Below are 19,403 nucleotides of genomic sequence, written 5' to 3'. Positions count from 1 at the left end.
CATTTTTAAGAGTAAAATTGAGTTTTGCTTGCTTGTTTGTTTTTTATCAACAGTTTTTATTGGCACAAGGGACTCCTGGGTCTGAGTAATGCAACAGTGGAATGGCATATTCCAGACACTGCCCAGCCTGGAATCTACAGAATAAGATATTTTGGACACAATCGGAAGCAGGACATTCTGAAGCCTGCTGTCGTACTTTCATTTGAAGGCACTTCCCCGGCTTTTGAAGTTGTAACTATTTAGTGAAAAGTTGATAGATCATTTAAAGAACAGCTTTACTCTCTACACATTATATAAGTGATTTCAAATGAATGTGAACTAGTGAACTACTATGTTGACTTCTATAATCGTCCCTATTTGGGGACAGATAGTTTACTGCTAATGGGGTGGAGGTGTGTGTGTGTGTGTGTGAGAGAGAGAGAGAGAGACAGAGAGACAGAGAGAGGTTTGTCCCATATATCTTGTTCCAGCAGCCATATATCTTGTGGTCTACAGCCTAAAGCATGATTTCCCTTGAAGTCTTGGGGTTGTTTAAAGGAGAGTCCCTTCAATATAAAACCTCTGAAATATTAGTGAGAATGGCTCACTAATGTGAACAATGTTTAAACTATTTATTTATATATAGAATTCCTGAATATTAGTACTGGGAAAGTTTATAGAAATCATCTAGTCTTACCCTTCATCTTACATATAAGAAAAATGGTCTTTTCTTCTAATCACATTTACAAAATATGATATAAACCTTGACCATAAATGTATGAGCCTAATTAGAGAAACAGAAAATCAGCATGTGTCTTTCCTTCATTCAAAATAACATAGTCTTTCTAAGCAGTCATTCTGGAGTTAACATGCCTAGTTCAGAGCTGCTGTGGATGCTCAAATCATTTCTGGAATTGCCTTCAGGACACAATTATGAGAAAGTCAGACTTGCAATATTTTGATCATGCCTTGTGTTTTCCTAAGTGTCCTTATCCCACTGGATTGTGTCTCTTACTCCCAAGACTTATTCCAAATGATTTTTTGACTCTTCTCATTAATCAAATTCACCCCAAACCAGAAAGTTTTGCCATTAGCGTAGATATTAAAAATATTACTGTCTGGGAAAGCACTCCTCAAAGCAGAGGTTCTAAATTAATTTATCTGTTCTTTTACCATTTGCTCACTCACTCACTCATGGACCCATTCAATCATAGAATATTTAAGATTTATATGCCCAGAATTATAATAGTGCCTAGGCCTTGATAATTAGTGAATTTGTACTTGGGGTGAATGTGTAAGTGTCAAAAGGTAACTATTATGAAGGAGAAAATAATCGATTTAATATGTAAATTCTGGGGAGGCATTTAAAAAATCAGTAATCTTTAAGTTATATCTTGTGTATCATCTGTGTTGGATACTCTAATTTGGGGGGAAAGAGGCTCCAGACAGTTTGCTAAATACTATTTTGAAAGTTATTTTTGGGCATTGTAAAATACCTTGCTTCATACCCCAAAGAATAAGATATGACAATCTGACATCGATTGTCTGAAAGTACTAATTGCATTTACAATTCTTTAAGTTAACTACAAGCTCCCAGACTGCAAAGCAAATTTCCAAACCCCAGGTCATACTTTTGTATGTATGTAAAAGCTTTAGCATTTTAGGGAAAAAAATCAATCTGTATTTCAAAAGTAAACTTTGAGGTTTGAAAATAATAACAATATTAATAATGGTAGTATTAACATCTATTATGTATAACTTAATCTCAACATAATTTATTGAATTAGAATGAACCTGGAACACTTTTTGATGAATTGGTATCCTAGAGGCTGTTTCCTTGGGCATTAACTGCTGGAGGATTAGGTAATCAGGGATTCCAAGTGTTGTGATCTTTTTTCTAATGATGCCACAGTCTTCAGTGTAAAAGTTCAGAAGCCTAAAAGAACAAGTGATCCTGAAAGTAGCTGATTCCAGACAAGAAAATTATATTAGAACTCATGATATGGTTTTTTAAAGTATTTGTTATTACTCAGAAGGGTTCATGAATCAGTTTCCACTACCTCTATTCCTTCTATTGAAGCTTTCCTCAAATCTACTTGTGATTCCTGATAGCTCACTGGCAACTGTACCAAGGTGGCCACTGTATCATCTACTGATCCTTCTGCACCTAGCACTCTTGGCTCCAGATAATGCACAGAAACCTATTTTCTCACCAGCTGTCATTCCTTCTAGGGCATGCAGTTCTATGTTCGCAGTTCATGTGTAAAAATAAAACCAAATTCCTGGATTATCAATATCAGTTCTTTACCTGTGCATAAAAGAATATCATGAAGTAATTGAACTTATCTGTTGATATAAAAACACAGATCCAATTCGTGTCTGTGGATGCTGCAGGGACTGGCTCATTGGAGCCAAACCATGTGGTGGAAACTCCTGAAATTGGTGGAAAAAGTGGAATATGGCAGATTGGGTAGGTAGGAGAAAAATTTTGGAGATTTTGTTTCTCATGTTAAAGTGTCTGCATTTTATTTGCTGTACCCTGCCTACTCTGGTTTTAAGGATTTTTTGACTTCTTCGAAAAGCACTGAATAATCTCTTTTCCAGGTCTAGATTTTTTGATGAGTACTGTGTAAAATTGTCAATATTCAATGGATTATTTAATAATAAATTAAGAATTACACTCATAAAAGTATTGTCTAATGAAAGGTAATGTAGACAAACGAACACTTTTTTAAAAAAAGAGGTGGAACAAAAGGTGGTAGATTACATGTAAATTAGGTTGGAAAGTGATACAAATGACTTGTAAATAACCACTGAAGCACAAGGGAACCACTTCTTTATCAGTTCCTTTCTAACTTCTGAAGATGTACTGCTGGTAAAACACATGTATGGTTGGCATTTCTTTTATTTTCTTTCTCTTTTTTACTAGTTGGGCAAAAAAATTTCCTAGGCAGGTAGCTAACTATGAAATTGTTTCCTGTGCTAATTCTGAACAAAAAGACCAAGAATGAATTTACTTATGAATGTCCTTTTCTAATGTGCCCTCTTATGCTTCTCCTCCAATGTAAGCAAGCTTACTGTCTTTTTCTAAGATTAGCACATGGATTCTATCTTTAGCCAAAAGGTTTCATCACTAGATGAACTTCTCATGTGTTTAGTTCTTCCAAATGATGCTCTTGCTTCCTGGGTATCCAACCTGACTTGCTGGTTTATATTGGCTTCCAAAATTTTAGAGTGATAGGGTATCGGAGAGGGAAATTTGCACATTCCTTATGCAGTTTGTTAGTATGCATTCAGCTGTAACTCAGAAAATATTCCTGATCAGCATCCATCCAAACACTAAAGACATTTATAACCTCACATAGCAGTAAATCTTGAAGTGATAAATTCAGGTTTGGTGCAGCCACTCAGTGGCTCTTCTTAATACATTGACTTAATTCTTAGGCTTATCCTCTTAGCTAAAAGATCGCTACCTCAAGTCTACATATAATTGAATGCAGCAGCAAAATGGGAGGAGAGAGTTCTCTTTATAATCCCCTTTTAGAAGGTGGAAAATAGTAAGAACACAAGTTGAATTTTCCTTCTATTTCTTTGTTCAGAACTGTGCCACACAGCTACTCTTACCTGCAAGGGAGGCTGGAAAAAAGAATATTTAGTATTTTGTGCTTCTAGAGAGTGAGGCAAGTTCTGATAGTAAGAAAGAAGAGATAGCCAAAGTAGCTGTCATAAAATTATGTTAGTCAAGACAGATTAGTTATGCTACAACATTAAAGATTTATTTCTTGATCTCATGACCTGTCCATTGGGGTTAGCTGAAGGATCTGTTCCACATCTCATTTGAGTTCACAGGCTGACAGAGACTTCCATTCTAAACATTCTTCCATTGTGAGGGAACAGGAACAGGTACTTCCATGATTAGGGGGAAGGGACAGGGAGAATCATGCAATAGTTCGTGAAGCTTCCACATTACTGTGCATTTTTCACTGGGCAGGTGACAGAACCAGGATATTTGCAAGCAGCCCTGAAGGTTACCACAGTGGGCAAGCAATATCTGCATATCCAAATTAACTGCTCTTTGAAATAATTAGAACTCGTTTTACTCTAGAAAATATATTTTGGAAAAGAACACACATTGGAATAATGATGAAAAAATTGCTTTCTGTATTGCAAAATGTATACGTTCCTTTAACAGATTTATATCAAGCACCTATATACTTTATGGCAGAAATTATGCTAAATCCTAAGAATGAAACAATAATGAAGGCAAAGCTATTCCCTGCCAAAAGGAACTTAGCGTTTAACGAACAAAGCAAACGGATGAAAAGGTAATTACTGTACAGAGTGACCCATATTGTTATTGTTCAGGGAATTAGAGAGGGCACCTAATATGGTCTTGGGGATGTTTCAGTAAGTTTCCTGGAAGAAATAACATATAAGCTAAGACTTAAAAGCTATGTAGAAATTAGCTAGAAGAAAGGCAATGGTGTGTGCATGTATGTGTGTATTAGTGTGTGTTTGTGTTTGTGTACTGGGCAAATAGACTATTCCATGTAGAGGGAATATTGAGTACTTTATCAAGACTATAGTTAGAGTATAAGGAAAGAGTTGACAGTGAGGCAGCACCAAACTTTACCTTCATAAATAGCAATTTGGTTTTATACTTGTATTAACATTTTTCCCCCTTGAGACTCTTCCCCTATAACATCAATGGCCTTGAATGTATTTGCCATTTGCTCTAATAATAAAATACACTTTCTATAACCAAAAACTTACCTTGACTCCCAGTTTCCAGTACCACTTAGTGTCATGCTTCTGTCTTCAGGGCTATAACCCTGTCCATAGACAAACCCATGGAATTGAATTTATTAAGAGACTTCTTTTGCTTATGTCAATTTCATATTTCCAAATCTATGATTTCTTTTGTTTTTTGTTCGTTTGTTTGTTGTACCTGCTAAAATGGCAAGTATAGCCAATGAAGACCATTCTCTCCCTTTAGATAGGGTTCAGAGTTCCAGCCTTACAAGTTCATAAATACTTGTGAATGCTAAAAATTTGAGCCACCCACATAAAATTGAAAGCATCTTGGCCTGCATACTGCCAAGTTATCAGGGACCCAGCTTCGGTTAGTCCTATTTCTGGATTTTTTTTACCATAATGAAAAATTAGAAGCCTAGGGGTATGGGGACAATACTAGCTAGAGGAGAATAGAAGATCTACTATCCCTGTCTGAAATCAGGTATCTGGAAACATTGACTTGATCATTTTCTCTGTCTCATTGTATTTTTCATATTCAGTATAAAAGATTTACCCTTTTTTTCCAGACCAAAATAGGCTAAACAGACAAAAGAACTTAATAATCCAGCAATTGCAAGCTTAGGACAAAGTCCAACCATATCCCCTAAATGGCCAAGGGACAGTGATGATAACATGGAGAAAGACACCCTTAGGTGGAATTTCAAGAAACTAGTATCTGTGATTTTATAAAGTTGATTCCACTATTATGAGGAGAATACAACCTCTGGAAGGCTTTCCTACACTGTGGACTGTATTGTGCTGACTTGTTGCCTGTCTCTTCTCAGTTTCTCTTAATGTCAATAATCCACGAATGCAAGAAATCTCACAGGGACTAGAACTTCATTTATAACCGAGGAACATAAATAGGAAGTTGTATAAAGAAAAGAAAGAACTCTACACACTGCTTTAAATGTGTCCCAGATATTCTGGTATGTTGTGTCTTTGTTCTCATTGGTTTCAAAGAATGTCTTTATTTCTGCCTTCATTTTGTTATGTACCCAGTAGTCATTCAGGAGCAGGTTGTTCAGTTTCCATGTAGTTGAGCGGTTTTGAAATTTATAGCACTAAATGCCCACAAGAGAAAGCAGGAAAGATCTAAAATTGACACCCTGACATCACAATTAAAAGAACTAGAGAAGCAAGAGCAAACACATTCAAAAGCTAGCAGAAGGCAAGAAATAACTAAGATCAGAGCAGAGCTGAAGGAAATAGAGACACAAAAAACCCTTCAAAAAATCAATGAATCCAGGAGCTGGTTTTCTGAAAAGATCAACAAAATTGATAGATCGCTAGCAAGACTAATAAAGAAGAAAAGAGAGAAGAATCAACTAGATGCAATAAAAAAATGATAAAGGGGATATCACCACCAATCCCAAAGAAGCACAAACTACCATCAGAGAATACTATAAACACCTCTATGCAAATAAACTAGAAAATCTAGAAGAAATGGATAAATTCCTGGACACATACACTCTCCCAAGACTAAACCTGGAAGAAGATGAATCCCTGAATAGACCAATAACAGGCTCTGAAATTGAGGCAAAAATTAATAGCTTACCAACCAAAAAAAGTCCAGGACAAGACGGATTCACAGCCAAATTCTACCAGAGGTACAAGGAGGAGCTGGTCCCATTCCTTCTGAAACTATTCCAATCAATAGAAAAAGAGGGAATCCTCCGTAACTCATTTTATGAGGCCAGCATCATCCTGATACCAAAGCCTGGCAGAGACACAACAAAAAAAGACAATTTTTGACCAATATCCTTGATGAACATCGATGCAAAAATCCTCAATAAAATACTGGCAAACCGAATCCAGCAGCACATCAAAAAGCTTATCCACCATGATCAAGTGGGCCTCATCCGTGGGATGCAAGGCTGGTTCAACATATGCAAATCAATAAATGTAATCCAGCATATAAACAGAACCAAAGACAAAAACCACATGATTATCTCAATAGATGCAGAAAAGGCCTCTGACAAAATTCAACAACGCTTCATGCTAAAAACTCTCAATAAATTATGTATTGATGGGACATATCTCCAAATCATAAGAGCTATTTATGATAAACCCACAGCCTATACTGAATGGGCAAAGACTGGAAACATTCCCTTTGAAAACTGGCACAAAACAGGGATGCCCTCTCTCACCACACCTGTTCAACATAGAGTTGGAAGTTCTGGCCAGGGCAATCAGGCAGGAGAAGGAAATAAAGGGTATGCAATTAGGAAAAGAGGAAGTCAAATTGTCCCTGTTTGCAGATGACATGATTTTATATCTAGAAACCCCATCATCTCAGCTCAAAATCTCCTTAAGCTGATAGGCAACTTCAGCAAAGTCTCAGGATACAAAATCAACGTGCAAAAATCACAAGCATTCTTATACACCAATAACAAACAGAGAGCCAAATCAGGAGTGAACTCCCATTCACAATTGCTTCAAAGAGAATAAAATACCTAGGAATCCAACTTACAAGGGACACGAAGGACCTCTTCAAGGAGAACTACAAACCACTGCTCAATGAAATAAAAGAGGATACAAACAAATGGAAGAACATTCCATGCTCATGAGTAGGAAGAATCAATATCGTGAAAATGGCCATACTGCCCAAGGTAATTTATAGATTCAATGCCATCCCCATCAAGCTAACAATGACTTTCTTCACAGAATTGGAAAAAACTACTTTAAAGTTCATGTGGAACTAGAAAAGAGCCCACATTGTGAGGACAATCCTAAGCCAAAAGAACAAAGCTGGAGGCATCACACTACCTGACTTCAAACTATACTACAAAGCTACAGTAACCAAAACAGCATGGTACTGGTACCAAAACAGAGATATAGACCAATGGAACAGAACAGAGCCCTCAGAAATAATACCACACATCTACAACCATCTGATCTTTGACAAACCTGACAAAAACAAGAAATGGGGAAAGGATTCCCTATTTAATAAATGGTGCTGGGAAAACAGGCTAGCTATATGGAGAAAGTTGAAATTGGATCCCTTCCTTACACCTTATACAAAAATTAATTCAAGATGGATTAAAGACTTAAATATTAGACCTAAAATCATAAAAACCCTAGAAGAAAACCTAAGAAATACCATTCAGGACATAGGCGTGGGCAAGGACTTCATGTCTAAAACACCAAAAGCAATGGCAACAGAAGCCAAAATTGACAAATGGGATCCAATTAAACTACAGAGCTTCTGCACAGCAAAAGAAACTACCATCAGAGTGAACAGGCGACCTATAGAATGGAAGAAAATTTTTGCAATCTACTCATCTGACAAAGGGCTAATATCCAGAATCTACAATGAACTCAAACAAATTTACAAGAAAAAAAAACCAACCCCGTCAAAAGTGGGTGAAGGATATGAACAGACACTTCTCAAAAGAAGACATTTATGCAGCCAAAAGACACATGAAAAAATGCTTGTCATCCCTGACCATCAGAGAAATGCAAATCAAAACCACAATGAGATACCATCTCACACCAGTTAGAATGGAGATCATTAAAAAGTCAGGAAACAACAGGTGCTGGAGAGGATGTGGAGAAATAGGAACACTTTTACACTGTTGGTGGGACTGCAAACTAATTCAACCATTGTGGAAGACAGTTTGGAGACTCCTCAAGGATCTAGAACTAGAAATACCATTTGACCCAGCCATCCCATTACTGGGTATATACCCAAAGGATTATAAATCATGCTGCTATAAAGGCACATGCACACATGTGTTTATTGCAGCACTATTCACAATAGCAGAGACTTGGAATCAACCCAAATGTCCAACAATGATAGACTGGATTAAGAAAATGTGGCACATATACACCATGGAATACTATGCAGCCATAAAAAATGATGAGTTCATGTCCTTTGTAGGGACATGGATGAAGCTGGAAACCATCATTCTCAGCAAACTATTGCAAGAACAAAAAACCAGACACTACATGTTCTCACTCATAGGTGGGAATTGAACAATGAGAACACTTGCACACAGGAAGAGGAACATCACACACCTTGGCCTGTTGTGGGGTGGGGAGAGGGGGGGGGAAAGCATTAGGAGATATACCCAATGTAAATGAGGAGTTAATGGGTGCAGCACACAAACATGGCACATGTATACATATGTAATAAACCTGCACATTGTGCACATGTATCTTAGAACTTAAAGTACAATAATAAAAAAGAAAAAAAAAGAAAAGAAAGAACTTGGGCTTTGAAGTCTTGTCAATTTAAGATTACTTAATTTCCTTGGTTTATGAAATAATAATAGTAATAATGACCTTCTATCATTGCTATGAGGTTAAGTTAATGTTTATGAGAGGGTATTTTGGAAACTAACTGGTTCAAATCCTAGTTTCACCATTTAACCAATATCAGACTGTGAGTAAATTACTCAGTTTTGTAAAGCCTTTGTTTCTTCCTCTCAGTTGCTTAGTATACAAAAAGCGAACAATAATAGTACTTACCTTTTTAGGTTGTGAGATTAAAATAAGGTACAGTTCTTGGCACAGTGCCTGGTGTATGTATGCTCTTAATTTACTTAGCTGTTAATTTAGTTAGATGTTACTGAGTATTATATGAGATATTGCATGTAAGTATCTGGAAAACTGTAGGAACTAAAAAGTTTTACCATTGAGACTGGAATCATGGTTAGCCACAATGACTATGCTTTCCCTGATCTTTTTCAAAGTTGTGCTTTGGCATCCCTGATATTAGTGTAGGAAGAGTTAGAATGAGGAGAGAAATTAGTAGAATGGTCTAGACTAAGAGGTAATGAAGTCAGAACAAGAACAAGAACAATGGCTTTAGGAACAGGCCAGAAAGGTGTGGGTGTATAAAACTCTAGAGTTACAATGGACACAATATACTCATTGACTGGATAAGGTAGGGAGAAGACAGTTACAACTACCCAAACTCTAAAACATTTGGGTTATAGTAATGCTATAAACAAGAGCCAAGGTAAAAGGAAACAGATTTCAGAGAGATGATGGTAAATCTAGTTTTGGATGTCTGAGACTTTGACAAGATATATCAAAGTCCAGCACACAGTGGGAAATGTGGAGTAGAGACACTGGAGAGAAAGTAGGGCAACAGATCAGATATATGGGAAGCATCAAACTTTAAACTGATGGTTGAAATCAAGAAAGTTGATGACTTTGCAAAAGGGAGGGCATATAAGAAAGAGAAAAGAGATTCAGATGACAGGCCTTTTGGAACCACTTACTTTAAGGAAGATGAACAGAAGCAGGGCCAGAAAGTAATATTACTAAGAAGAAACAATTAGAAGAGTTAGGAGAAGGGGCAGTGTATTAGTCTGTTTTCACGATGCTGATAAAGACATACCCAAGACTGGGCAATTTACAAAAGAAAGAGGTTTAATGGACTTACAGTTCCACATGGCTGGGGAAGCCTCATAATCATGGTGGAAGGCAGGGAGGAACAAGTCACATCTTATGTGGATGGCAGCAGGCAAAGAGAGAGAGCTTGTGCAGGGAAACTCCCATTTTTAAAACCATCAGATCTTGTGAGACTTAGTCACTAACATGAGAACAGCGTGGGAAAGACTGGACCCCATGATTCAATTATCTTTCACTGGGTCCCTCCCACAACACGTGGGATTTATGGGGGTTACAAGGTGAGATTTGGCTGGGGACACAGAGCCAAACTATATCAGGAAGAAAGAACTCCAAGCAGGTCAATTATATCAAACATTGTAGAGAAGCTTAAAGGGATAAGGACTGAATTAAGCCTTTGAAACTTGACAGCAATTTCATAAGAGTGGAAGGGGATTATAAGGAGTTGTGGAGTTTTATTAGGTTGACTGGCTGTGAAAGAGACCATTAGACTCCACACCACAATCTGCTCTCCCATTCTTCCACAGTGATAGTTTTAACTGGTCATGGGTTAGGACTGTATTTCCCAGCCTTTGTATAGCCCAGGGCTACCTCTAGAAGCCAGTTGTAGCCGTATAGCTAAGTTCTGTTCAATGAGATGAGAGAAGTGATGTGTTCTACTTTCCTCTTGTACCCTCAAAAGTAATGGGCATACACTCCTGATATGGTTTGGATCTGTGTCCCCACAAAATCTCATGATGAATTGTAATCCCCAATGTTGGAGGTGGGGCCTGGTGGGAGGTGATTGGATCATGGGGGCAGTTTCTCATGAATGGTTTAGCACCATTCTCTAGGCACTGTTCTCATGATAGTGAGTGAATTCTGGAGAGATATGGTTGTTTAAAAGTGTCTAGCACCTCCCCACTCATGCTCTCTCTTGCTCCTGCTCCCATCATGTGAGATATCTTGCTCCCCTTTGCCTTCAGCCATGGTTGTAAGTTATTGGAGGCCTCCCCAGAAGTCAAGCAAGCAGATGTAGCACGATGCTTTCTGTACAGCCTGCAGAACTGAGAGCCAATTAGACTTCTTTTCTTTTTAAGTTACCCAGTCTCAGGTATTTATTTATTTATTTATGAGATGGAATTTTGCTCTTGTTGCCCAGGCTGGAATGTAATGGCATGATCTCGGCTCACTGAAACCTCTGCCTCCCAGGTTCAAGCAATTCTTCTATCTCAGCCTCCCAAGTAGCTGGAGCTACAGGCACACGCCACCATGCCTGGCTAATTTTTGTATTTTTTTTTAGTAGAGATGGGGTTTTACCATATTGGTCAGGCTGGCCTCAACCTCCTGACATCAGATGATCCACCCTCCTGGGCCTCCCAAAGTGTTAGGATTACAGGTGTGAGCCACCACGCCCTGCCCAGGTATTTCTTTATAGCAATGCAAGAATGGACAAATACAACTCCCTTGCCCTAATTTCCTTCTTAATAGATGTGTGGCAAACATGATGGCAAAAGCCCAGAGATGGAAACTTCATGTTGAAGATGGCAATAATATAAAGGATCCCAGGGTCCTTAATAGTTCAGTGCTGTTAAATCATCCCTAAAGTGCTTATTCTCAGATGATTAACTGAAAGGAAAATAAACTTCTATCTCATTTTTCACTGTATCATCTCATTGTTAAAGCATCTGGAACCTGGATTCTAAATAACATACCTGTTACAGCCCTATGAAGGCTACCATTTATATACTTTTTCTACTGTGGTTAGGACAAATGTCAACATATTTGTATACAGTCAGAAAGCAGGTCTTTACTAGTTGACCTGTGGAAAATGGTATGGTGGCCTCTTTGTTTTTTTGACTCTCTGAGTTGTTATGGGTTGAAATGTGTATCCCCAAAATGATATGTTGAAGACCTAACCCTCAGTATCTCAGAATGCAACCTTATTTGGAAATAAAATCATTGCAGATGTGATTAATTAAGATGACATCATACTGGAGTAAAGTGGGTCCGTAATCCAATATGACTGGTGTTTTTATAAAAAAGAATGTCACATGGATAGACACATACAGGAAGAATGAAATGTGAACAGGAAGGCAGAGATCAAAGTGATGCCTCTACAAGCAAATGATTGCCAAAGATTGCCAGCAATCACCAGAAGCTAGGAGGCTGACATGGAACAGATTCTTTTTTATAGCCCTCAGAAGGAACCAGCACTGTTGACACTTTGATCTCGAACTTCTAGCCTCCAGAATCATGAGACAATTCTGTTGTTTAGGCCACCCCATCTGTGTTACTTTGCTATGGCAGGGTTTGGAAATAAATACACTGGTCAATAGATAAATGTCTTCCCCTTTAGTCACCTACTAAAAGAGATTCTTGGGTGCCTTCCAGTTTAGCGGGCCAGTAATTATGTCTCTTCTTTACTTTCCTGGATAACATAGTCATTTTATGGCAAGTGATCTTGTCTATCATTGGTTGCCTGTGAATGTCATCTATCGTTGTCAAAGACTGTAGTAAATTACAAAACTAATTTACATACCATTAAATGCCAAATGAATCATCTGGGATGCAGCTCTAACTAAAATTTTACAGAGAATAAATATTCTGCAATTTTGGAAATTGATCTTTTATGGGTTGTGGGTAAGTGTGAATATCTATTATACATATTTACAAGTTGACAGAATCAGGAGAAGTATCATTATGCATGTTTCTTCTCACTTGCAGTTGAACTGAGTTGGTCTTTTTCCTCTCTAATTCATTATGCAAGTACTATAAGCTCTGCAGCAAATAGGGGAAATGTCAGTGTATAGTCCTTCTTTCTGTTTACATGGAGGCAAAACCAGAAAGGAATTGTGCTGTACTTTTAAAAATATGGTAGGCCTAGGCCAGGCGCGGTGGTTCACGCCTGTAATCCCAGCACTTTGGGAGGCCGAGGCGGGTGGATCATGAGGTCAGGAGATCGAGACCATCCTGGCTAACACGGTGAAACCCCGTCTCTACTAAAACTACAAAAAAATTAGCCGGGCGCGGTGGCGGGCGCCTGTAGTCCCAGCTACTCAGGAGGCTGAGGCAGGAGAATGGCATGAACCCAGGAGGCGGAGCTTGCAGTGAGCGGAGATAGTGCCACTGCAGTCAGGCCTGGGCGAAAAGAGAGACTCCGTCTCAAAAAAAAAAAAAAAAAAAAAAAAAAAAAAAAAAAAAAAAAAGGTAGGCCTAGTTTTAAATTAAGGCAGAAGACAGTTGTATTCAGATTGTAGAAAGGCATTGCAGAAAGTAATAACAGTGTTTTCTGTAAGTGATTCACTTTACATTTAAATATGTGAATATGTTCTATTTCAGGAAATGCGTTTATGAATAGAGAATGCTTTACAGACCCTATTGAAGAGAGATCTTCCAATCTTTGGGGGGCTTTTTATTTTCTTTAAACAGTGTCCACCTTTTAGCAGAAAATGTAGTGGGGTCCTGTGGAAATACCATGTTTCCTCCTTGCTGGGGAATATGAAGCCTGCCAAGGGGAACCTGAGGATCCCCTTCCATACATATTACTCTTCCTGTGCCTCTACCATGGGAGGCGCATTGTGAGAATTCCACTGTGATTCTAACCTTAGACTGTCATTGAGTATTCTGAGACCTTAAAAAATCCTTTTATCATGGAAATTTTGAAACATACAAGCAGCTAGAGGGAATAGTCTGATGATACTCCACCTACCCCATTGTCCGACTTCAGAAGGTACCAACATTTTGCTAATGTTGTTTCATCTGTCTCCTCACCATTCTCTGGAATGGAGAGGGAGGTTGAGCTGGAGAGTATTTACCCTGTAAATACCTTGGTATATTTTTCTAACAGATAACGACTTAAAAAAATCTTAACTACAGGGTCATTCTCATGTCTGACAAAGTTAACAATAACCCCCTAACATCATCCAATACCCAGTCTGTGGTCGAATTTCCATGATTATCTAAAAAAATGTCTTTTACACTGGATTTGTTTAACCAGAGTGCAGACAAGTTCCATACATAGCATTTGGTTTGTCTCTTATGTCACTCTTAATATATAACATTTCTCATGATCTCTTCTTTCATGCCTTTGTTTGTTAAGGAAATCCTGTTGTTTATCCAGTAGATTTTCCCATTGCTTCTTCTGACCAATTGTTTATTCATGGTGTATTTTAACTTCTTCTTCTATCCTTGCTGTTTCCTTTACATATTAGCTAGATCTAACAGTTTGATAAGATTCAGGTCAATTTTTTTTCTTTTGGCCAGAATATTCAACCAGTTCTGCCATTGCACACAGGAACAGAAGACAGCAAGAAAAATTCACTTTGACCCCTTATGATTTCATCTCCAATCAGACCAGTCAGCACTCCCCAATTCTCAAGCCCCTACCCACCAAATTATCTTTAAAAACTCTGATTCCTGAATGCTCAGGGAGACTGATTTGAGTCATAATAAAACTCTGGTCTCCTGCACAACTGGTTCTGCATGAATTACTTTTTCTCCACTGCAACTCCCATATCTTGATAAATCTGCTCTGTCTAGGCAGTGGGCAAGGTGAACCCACTGGGCAGTTACAATAATAGTTTTCAATGATCTTTTGTACTTCTATGGTGTCGGTAGTAATGTCTCCAGTTTCATTTCTAATTGAGCTTATCTGGATCTTCTGTCTTCTTCTCTGGGTTAATCTAGCCAATGGTTATTAATTTTGTTTTTTCTTTTCAAAGAATCAACTTTTTGTTTTACTGATCTTTTTGTTTGTTTGAATTTCATTTAGTTCTGTTCTGATCTTTGTTATTTCTTTTCTTCTTCTAGCTTTAAGTTTAGTTTGTTCTTGTTTTTCCAGCTCCTTGAGGTGTGACATTCGGTTGTCAATTTGTGCTCTTTCAAACTTTTTGATGAAGGCATTTAGTGCTATCAGCTTTCCTGTTAGCACACTTTTGTTATATCCCAGAGGTTTTGATAGCTTGTGTCATTATTATCCTTCAATTCCAAGAATGTTTAATTCCTATCTTTATTTCACTGTTAACCCAGATATCATTCAGTAGCAGATTATTTAATTTCCATGTATTTGTAGTCTTGAAGGTTTCTTTTGGGATTGATTTCTAATTTTATTCCACTGTGGTCTGAAAAGATACTTGATATGACTTCAATTTTAAAAAAAACTGATTGAGACTTGTTTTGTGAGATATCATATGGTCTATCTTGAAGAATGTTTCATGTGCTAATGAGAAAAATTTATATTTTGCAGATCTTAGGTAGAATGTTTTGTAAATGTCTGTTAAGTCCATTTGTTCTAGCATGCCATTTAAGTGTGTTGTTTCTCTGTTGACCTTATGTCTCAAAGATCTGTCTAGTGCTATGTCTATCACTACTATTATTTTGCTATCTATCTCATTTCTTATGTGTAGTAGTATTTGTTTTGTGAATCTGGGAGATCCAGTGTTTGGTGCATATAAATTTAGGATTATAATATCTTCTTGTTGAATTGATTATCAATTCATTTGATCATTATATAGTGACCATCTTTATATATATATATTTTACTGTTGTTGCTTTGAAGTCTGTTGTGTTTGATATAAGAATAGCTACTCTGGATGGGGGCAGTGTATCACACCTGTAATCCCAGCACTTTGGGAGGCTGAGGCGGGTAGATCACGAGGTCAGGAGATCCATCCTGGCCAACATGACACGCCTGTAGTCCCAGCTACTTGGGAGACTGAGGCAGGAGAATTGCTTGAACCCGTGAGGCGGAGGTTGCAGTGAGCCAAGATCATGCCACTGCACTCCAGCCTGGCAACAGAGCAAGAATCTGTCTACAAAAAAAAAAAAAAAAAAAAAAAAAAGAATAGCTACTTGTGCTCACTTTTGGTTTCCATTTGCATAGAATACCTTTTTCCACCCTTTTTCCTTGAGTTTATATGAATCCTTCTGTGTTAAGTGAGTCTCTTGAAGATAGCAGATATTTGGATTGTAATTTTTTTTAATCCATTCTGCTATTCTGTGTCTTTTAAGTGGAGTGTTTAGGCCATTGACATTCAATGTTAATATTGAGATGTGAACTACTGTTCTCTTCATCATGTTGTTACCTAGATAGCTTAACTCATGTTTTAGCATTTCTTGTAGTGCTGGTTTGGTAGTGACAAATTTTCTCAGCATTTGTTTGTCGGAAAATGACCATTTCTCCTTCATTTATGAAACTTAGTTTTGTGGGATACAAAATTCTTGGCTGACAGTTTTTTCTGTTTAAGGAGGTTGAAGCTGGGACCCCAATCCTTTCTGGCTTGTAAGGTTGCTGCCAAGAAGTTTGCTGTTAGTCTGATAGGTTTTCTTCTGTAGGTTACCTGCTGCTCTTATAATTCTTTCTTTCATATTGACTTTAGATAGACTGATGACTATTTGCCTTTAGATGGCCTGAAGATCTTTTTGCACTGAATTTCCCAGGAATTCTCTGCGATTCTTGGATTTGGATATCTAGCTCTCTAGCCAGGGAAGTTTTCCTCAATTATTCTCTCACATATGTTTTCCACACTTACTATCTTCTCTTCTCCCTCAGGAAGACCAACTATTCTTAGGTTTTGCCATTTCACATAATCCCATATATCTTGGAGACTGTTCATTTTTTTTTCATTCTTTTTTCTTTTTTTTTTTTGTTTGATTGGGTTAATTCAAAAGCCTTGTCTCTGAGTTCTGAAATTATTTCTTCTACTTGTAGGATGTTCATTTAAAGTATGGTCACCTGTGATGGTGGGTATATTAGTCTGTTCTCACACTGCTAAAGAGAACTACCTGAAACTGGGTAATTTATGAAGAAAAGAGGTTTAATTGACTCAGAGTTCTGCAGGCTGTACAGGAAGCATGACTGGAAGGCCTCAGGAAACTTACAATCACGGCGGAAGGTGAAGTGGAAGCAAGAACTGTCTTCACAGGGTGGCAGGAGAGAGAGAAAGAGAGAAGGGGGAATTAACACACACATTTAAATCATCAGAACTTGTGAGAACTCACTGTCACAAGAACAGCAAGAGGAAAATTCATCCCCATGATCCAGTCACTTTCCACCAGGCCCGTCCTCTAGTTTGACATGAGATTTGGGTGGGGACAAAATCTAAACTATATCAGCGGGCTAGATCTATGGACAAGTTAGGTAGTTATAGAGGTAAGAAAATGGGAGTAAAATAGGTTCCTGGAAAACCTGAATGCTCAGTTAGCTGTCCTTGATAATTTGTGTTGCTAGATCCAAACAGAGAGCACAAGGCTGGGCAAGAAACACAGGGGCTTTGGACCCTAAGCCTTGGGGACAAGGACTGGACCCTCTGTGAACTTTGGGACGTTTGTTACATCTTTGTCCTTAAGTCTACATCAATGTTCCTTAAACTTGAGTGATAAATGAACTGAAGTTAAAAGGAAAAACAATCCTCATGGATCCCATATTTTCTTATAAATTCTTATTAAAATATTAGTTAAGTATGTAGAAAAAATTAGGAATAAATCATTTTATTTATCAATCTTCCACAACTATAAAAATAAGTAAAGAATACTGAATACACGAAAAACTATGAACCAGTAAGAATCAAATAATAATTATTAAATGTGGTTCATGAAGCTCTATTAGAGAAATTAAATCACTTGTAATGTGACTATGTTCCTGACCTCTCTTGTATGAGTCCTTTTGAGGCCACTATGCTATAGTGAGTTTGATGACTCACTTCTAGTCACCACTCTTCTCTGTTTGTTCTATCATGAAGTTCATATTTGAGCAGATGCCAAGGCATCAGTTGATCATCACGTGGCACAAGGCATCAATTACATTTAAGCCCATCTCACTTCTTTCTTCAGTAAACTGTGATAGTTTAAGGAATAGCATAGTGTAGTGATTACAAAGGTGGGCCTAGGAGTTACACACTTTGGGTTTGAGTCCTATCCTTATCATCTATCAGCTATGCATCCTTAGGCCCAGCTAATAAGTGTTCAATGCTTTTTCTTCAACTCTAATGTAATACTTTATCTAATCTTGTGAGGATTAATGAGATATGCATGTTAAACCCTTAGAATCCCTAGCACATAAGAAGTACTCAATATAGTTCCTAGTGTGCTTATTATGGAGCAAGTTCACTGTGCACTTGTTACCAACTTGTTTGCAGCTGGTGAGACAGAACACACTCATATGCAACAAGTTAAATGAAGTAGATTTACTACCTACAAACAGGCAGAAAGTGATAAAAGAAGCCTAGAGCCCGGGTGCGGTGGCTCACGCCTGTAATCCCAGCACTTTGGGAGGCCGAGGCAGGTGGATCACGAGGTCAGGAGATCGAGACCATCCTGGCTAACATGGTGAAAACCCATCTCTACTAAAAATACAAAAAAATTAGCTGGGTGTGGTGGAGGGCGCCTGTAGTCCCAGCTACTCGGGAGGCTGAGGCAGGAGAATGGCGTGAACCCGGGAGGTGGAGCTTGCAGTGAGCCGAGATCGTGCCTCTGCACTCCAGCCTGGGCAACAGAGCAAGACTCTGTCTAGGATACATTGTGAGACAGTCCCCCAAAGTTCCAGAAACCTTCCTGGGGCAGATGGTGCCTCAACTCCATGTGTCCCACTTGTGCTACAGCTGAAGGACCCAGAAAGGCAGCCTCTTCTGGATTATATACCTCAGGGGCAATGTGGCTCACTAAGCAAAACTTCAAAGAACATCCTGCTTCCAGGGGAGAGAGGAACAAAGCCTAAGCTGTACTAGGCAGTTCTTGCCTAACTCAAAATGTTACATTCCCTAGGAGGGACAGGAATAAGGCCTGGGCTATTCCATGCAGTTCCTCCCTTCCTCAGGATATTGCACTTTCAGCACATTCTAATTACTCTTAAGAACTACAAATAAGAAGGTGAGAACTTGGTCAGTCCAAGGCCACCTGGAGAACAGTCCTGCACTTATATAAATATTTTGACTTTGCTTGGAATCAAAATACAACATTATAAATTTCTTATAGATAACCATTGAACTCCTAGAAAGACCTAAGTTTGAGAAACATGAATGTACACTAAAACCAGAAGAAGCAGCCTCCTTGAACCCTTTTGCTGTTCACAACCTAATATGAGCCCTCTAGATTGTGGCTTTTAATCTTTCAAGCTTCATGATTTATTTGTAATAGTTGAATTTTTGGTAATACATTTTAAGAGATTAAAAGGTAACCACTGATATAAAGAACAAGTTTCAAGATGGAAAAAGATCCTTATATTAGTTCTAGAACATGGGGCTGGACAACACCGTATACCTCAGTAAATACGTGCAATTCATTTTTACTAC

At 38.1% G+C, this 19,403-nt stretch overlaps 1 protein-coding gene across 4 annotated transcripts in view; it reads left to right on the top strand.

The window, feature by feature from the left end:
• Positions 1-4,747, top strand: part of LOC450461 (putative inactive neutral ceramidase B) — a 96,316-nt gene extending 91,569 nt beyond the window's left edge. For all 4 annotated transcript variants that reach the window (XM_054659598.2, XM_009458463.4, XM_009458462.4 and 1 more), the window contains one exon: positions 54-4,747. In XM_054659598.2, coding sequence (XP_054515573.2) covers positions 54-243 — 190 coding nt within the window. In that variant the 3' untranslated portion in view covers positions 244-4,747. The remainder of the gene's footprint in view (positions 1-53) is intronic.
• The last annotated feature ends 14,656 nt before the right edge of the window (positions 4,748-19,403 follow it).

Source organism: Pan troglodytes, chromosome 8 (assembly GCF_028858775.2).
Source record: "Pan troglodytes isolate AG18354 chromosome 8, NHGRI_mPanTro3-v2.0_pri, whole genome shotgun sequence".
Lineage (NCBI taxonomy): Eukaryota > Metazoa > Chordata > Mammalia > Primates > Hominidae > Pan > Pan troglodytes.
Note: the sequence above shows the minus strand (reverse complement) of the source record. Positions and strands in the feature narration are given on the sequence as shown.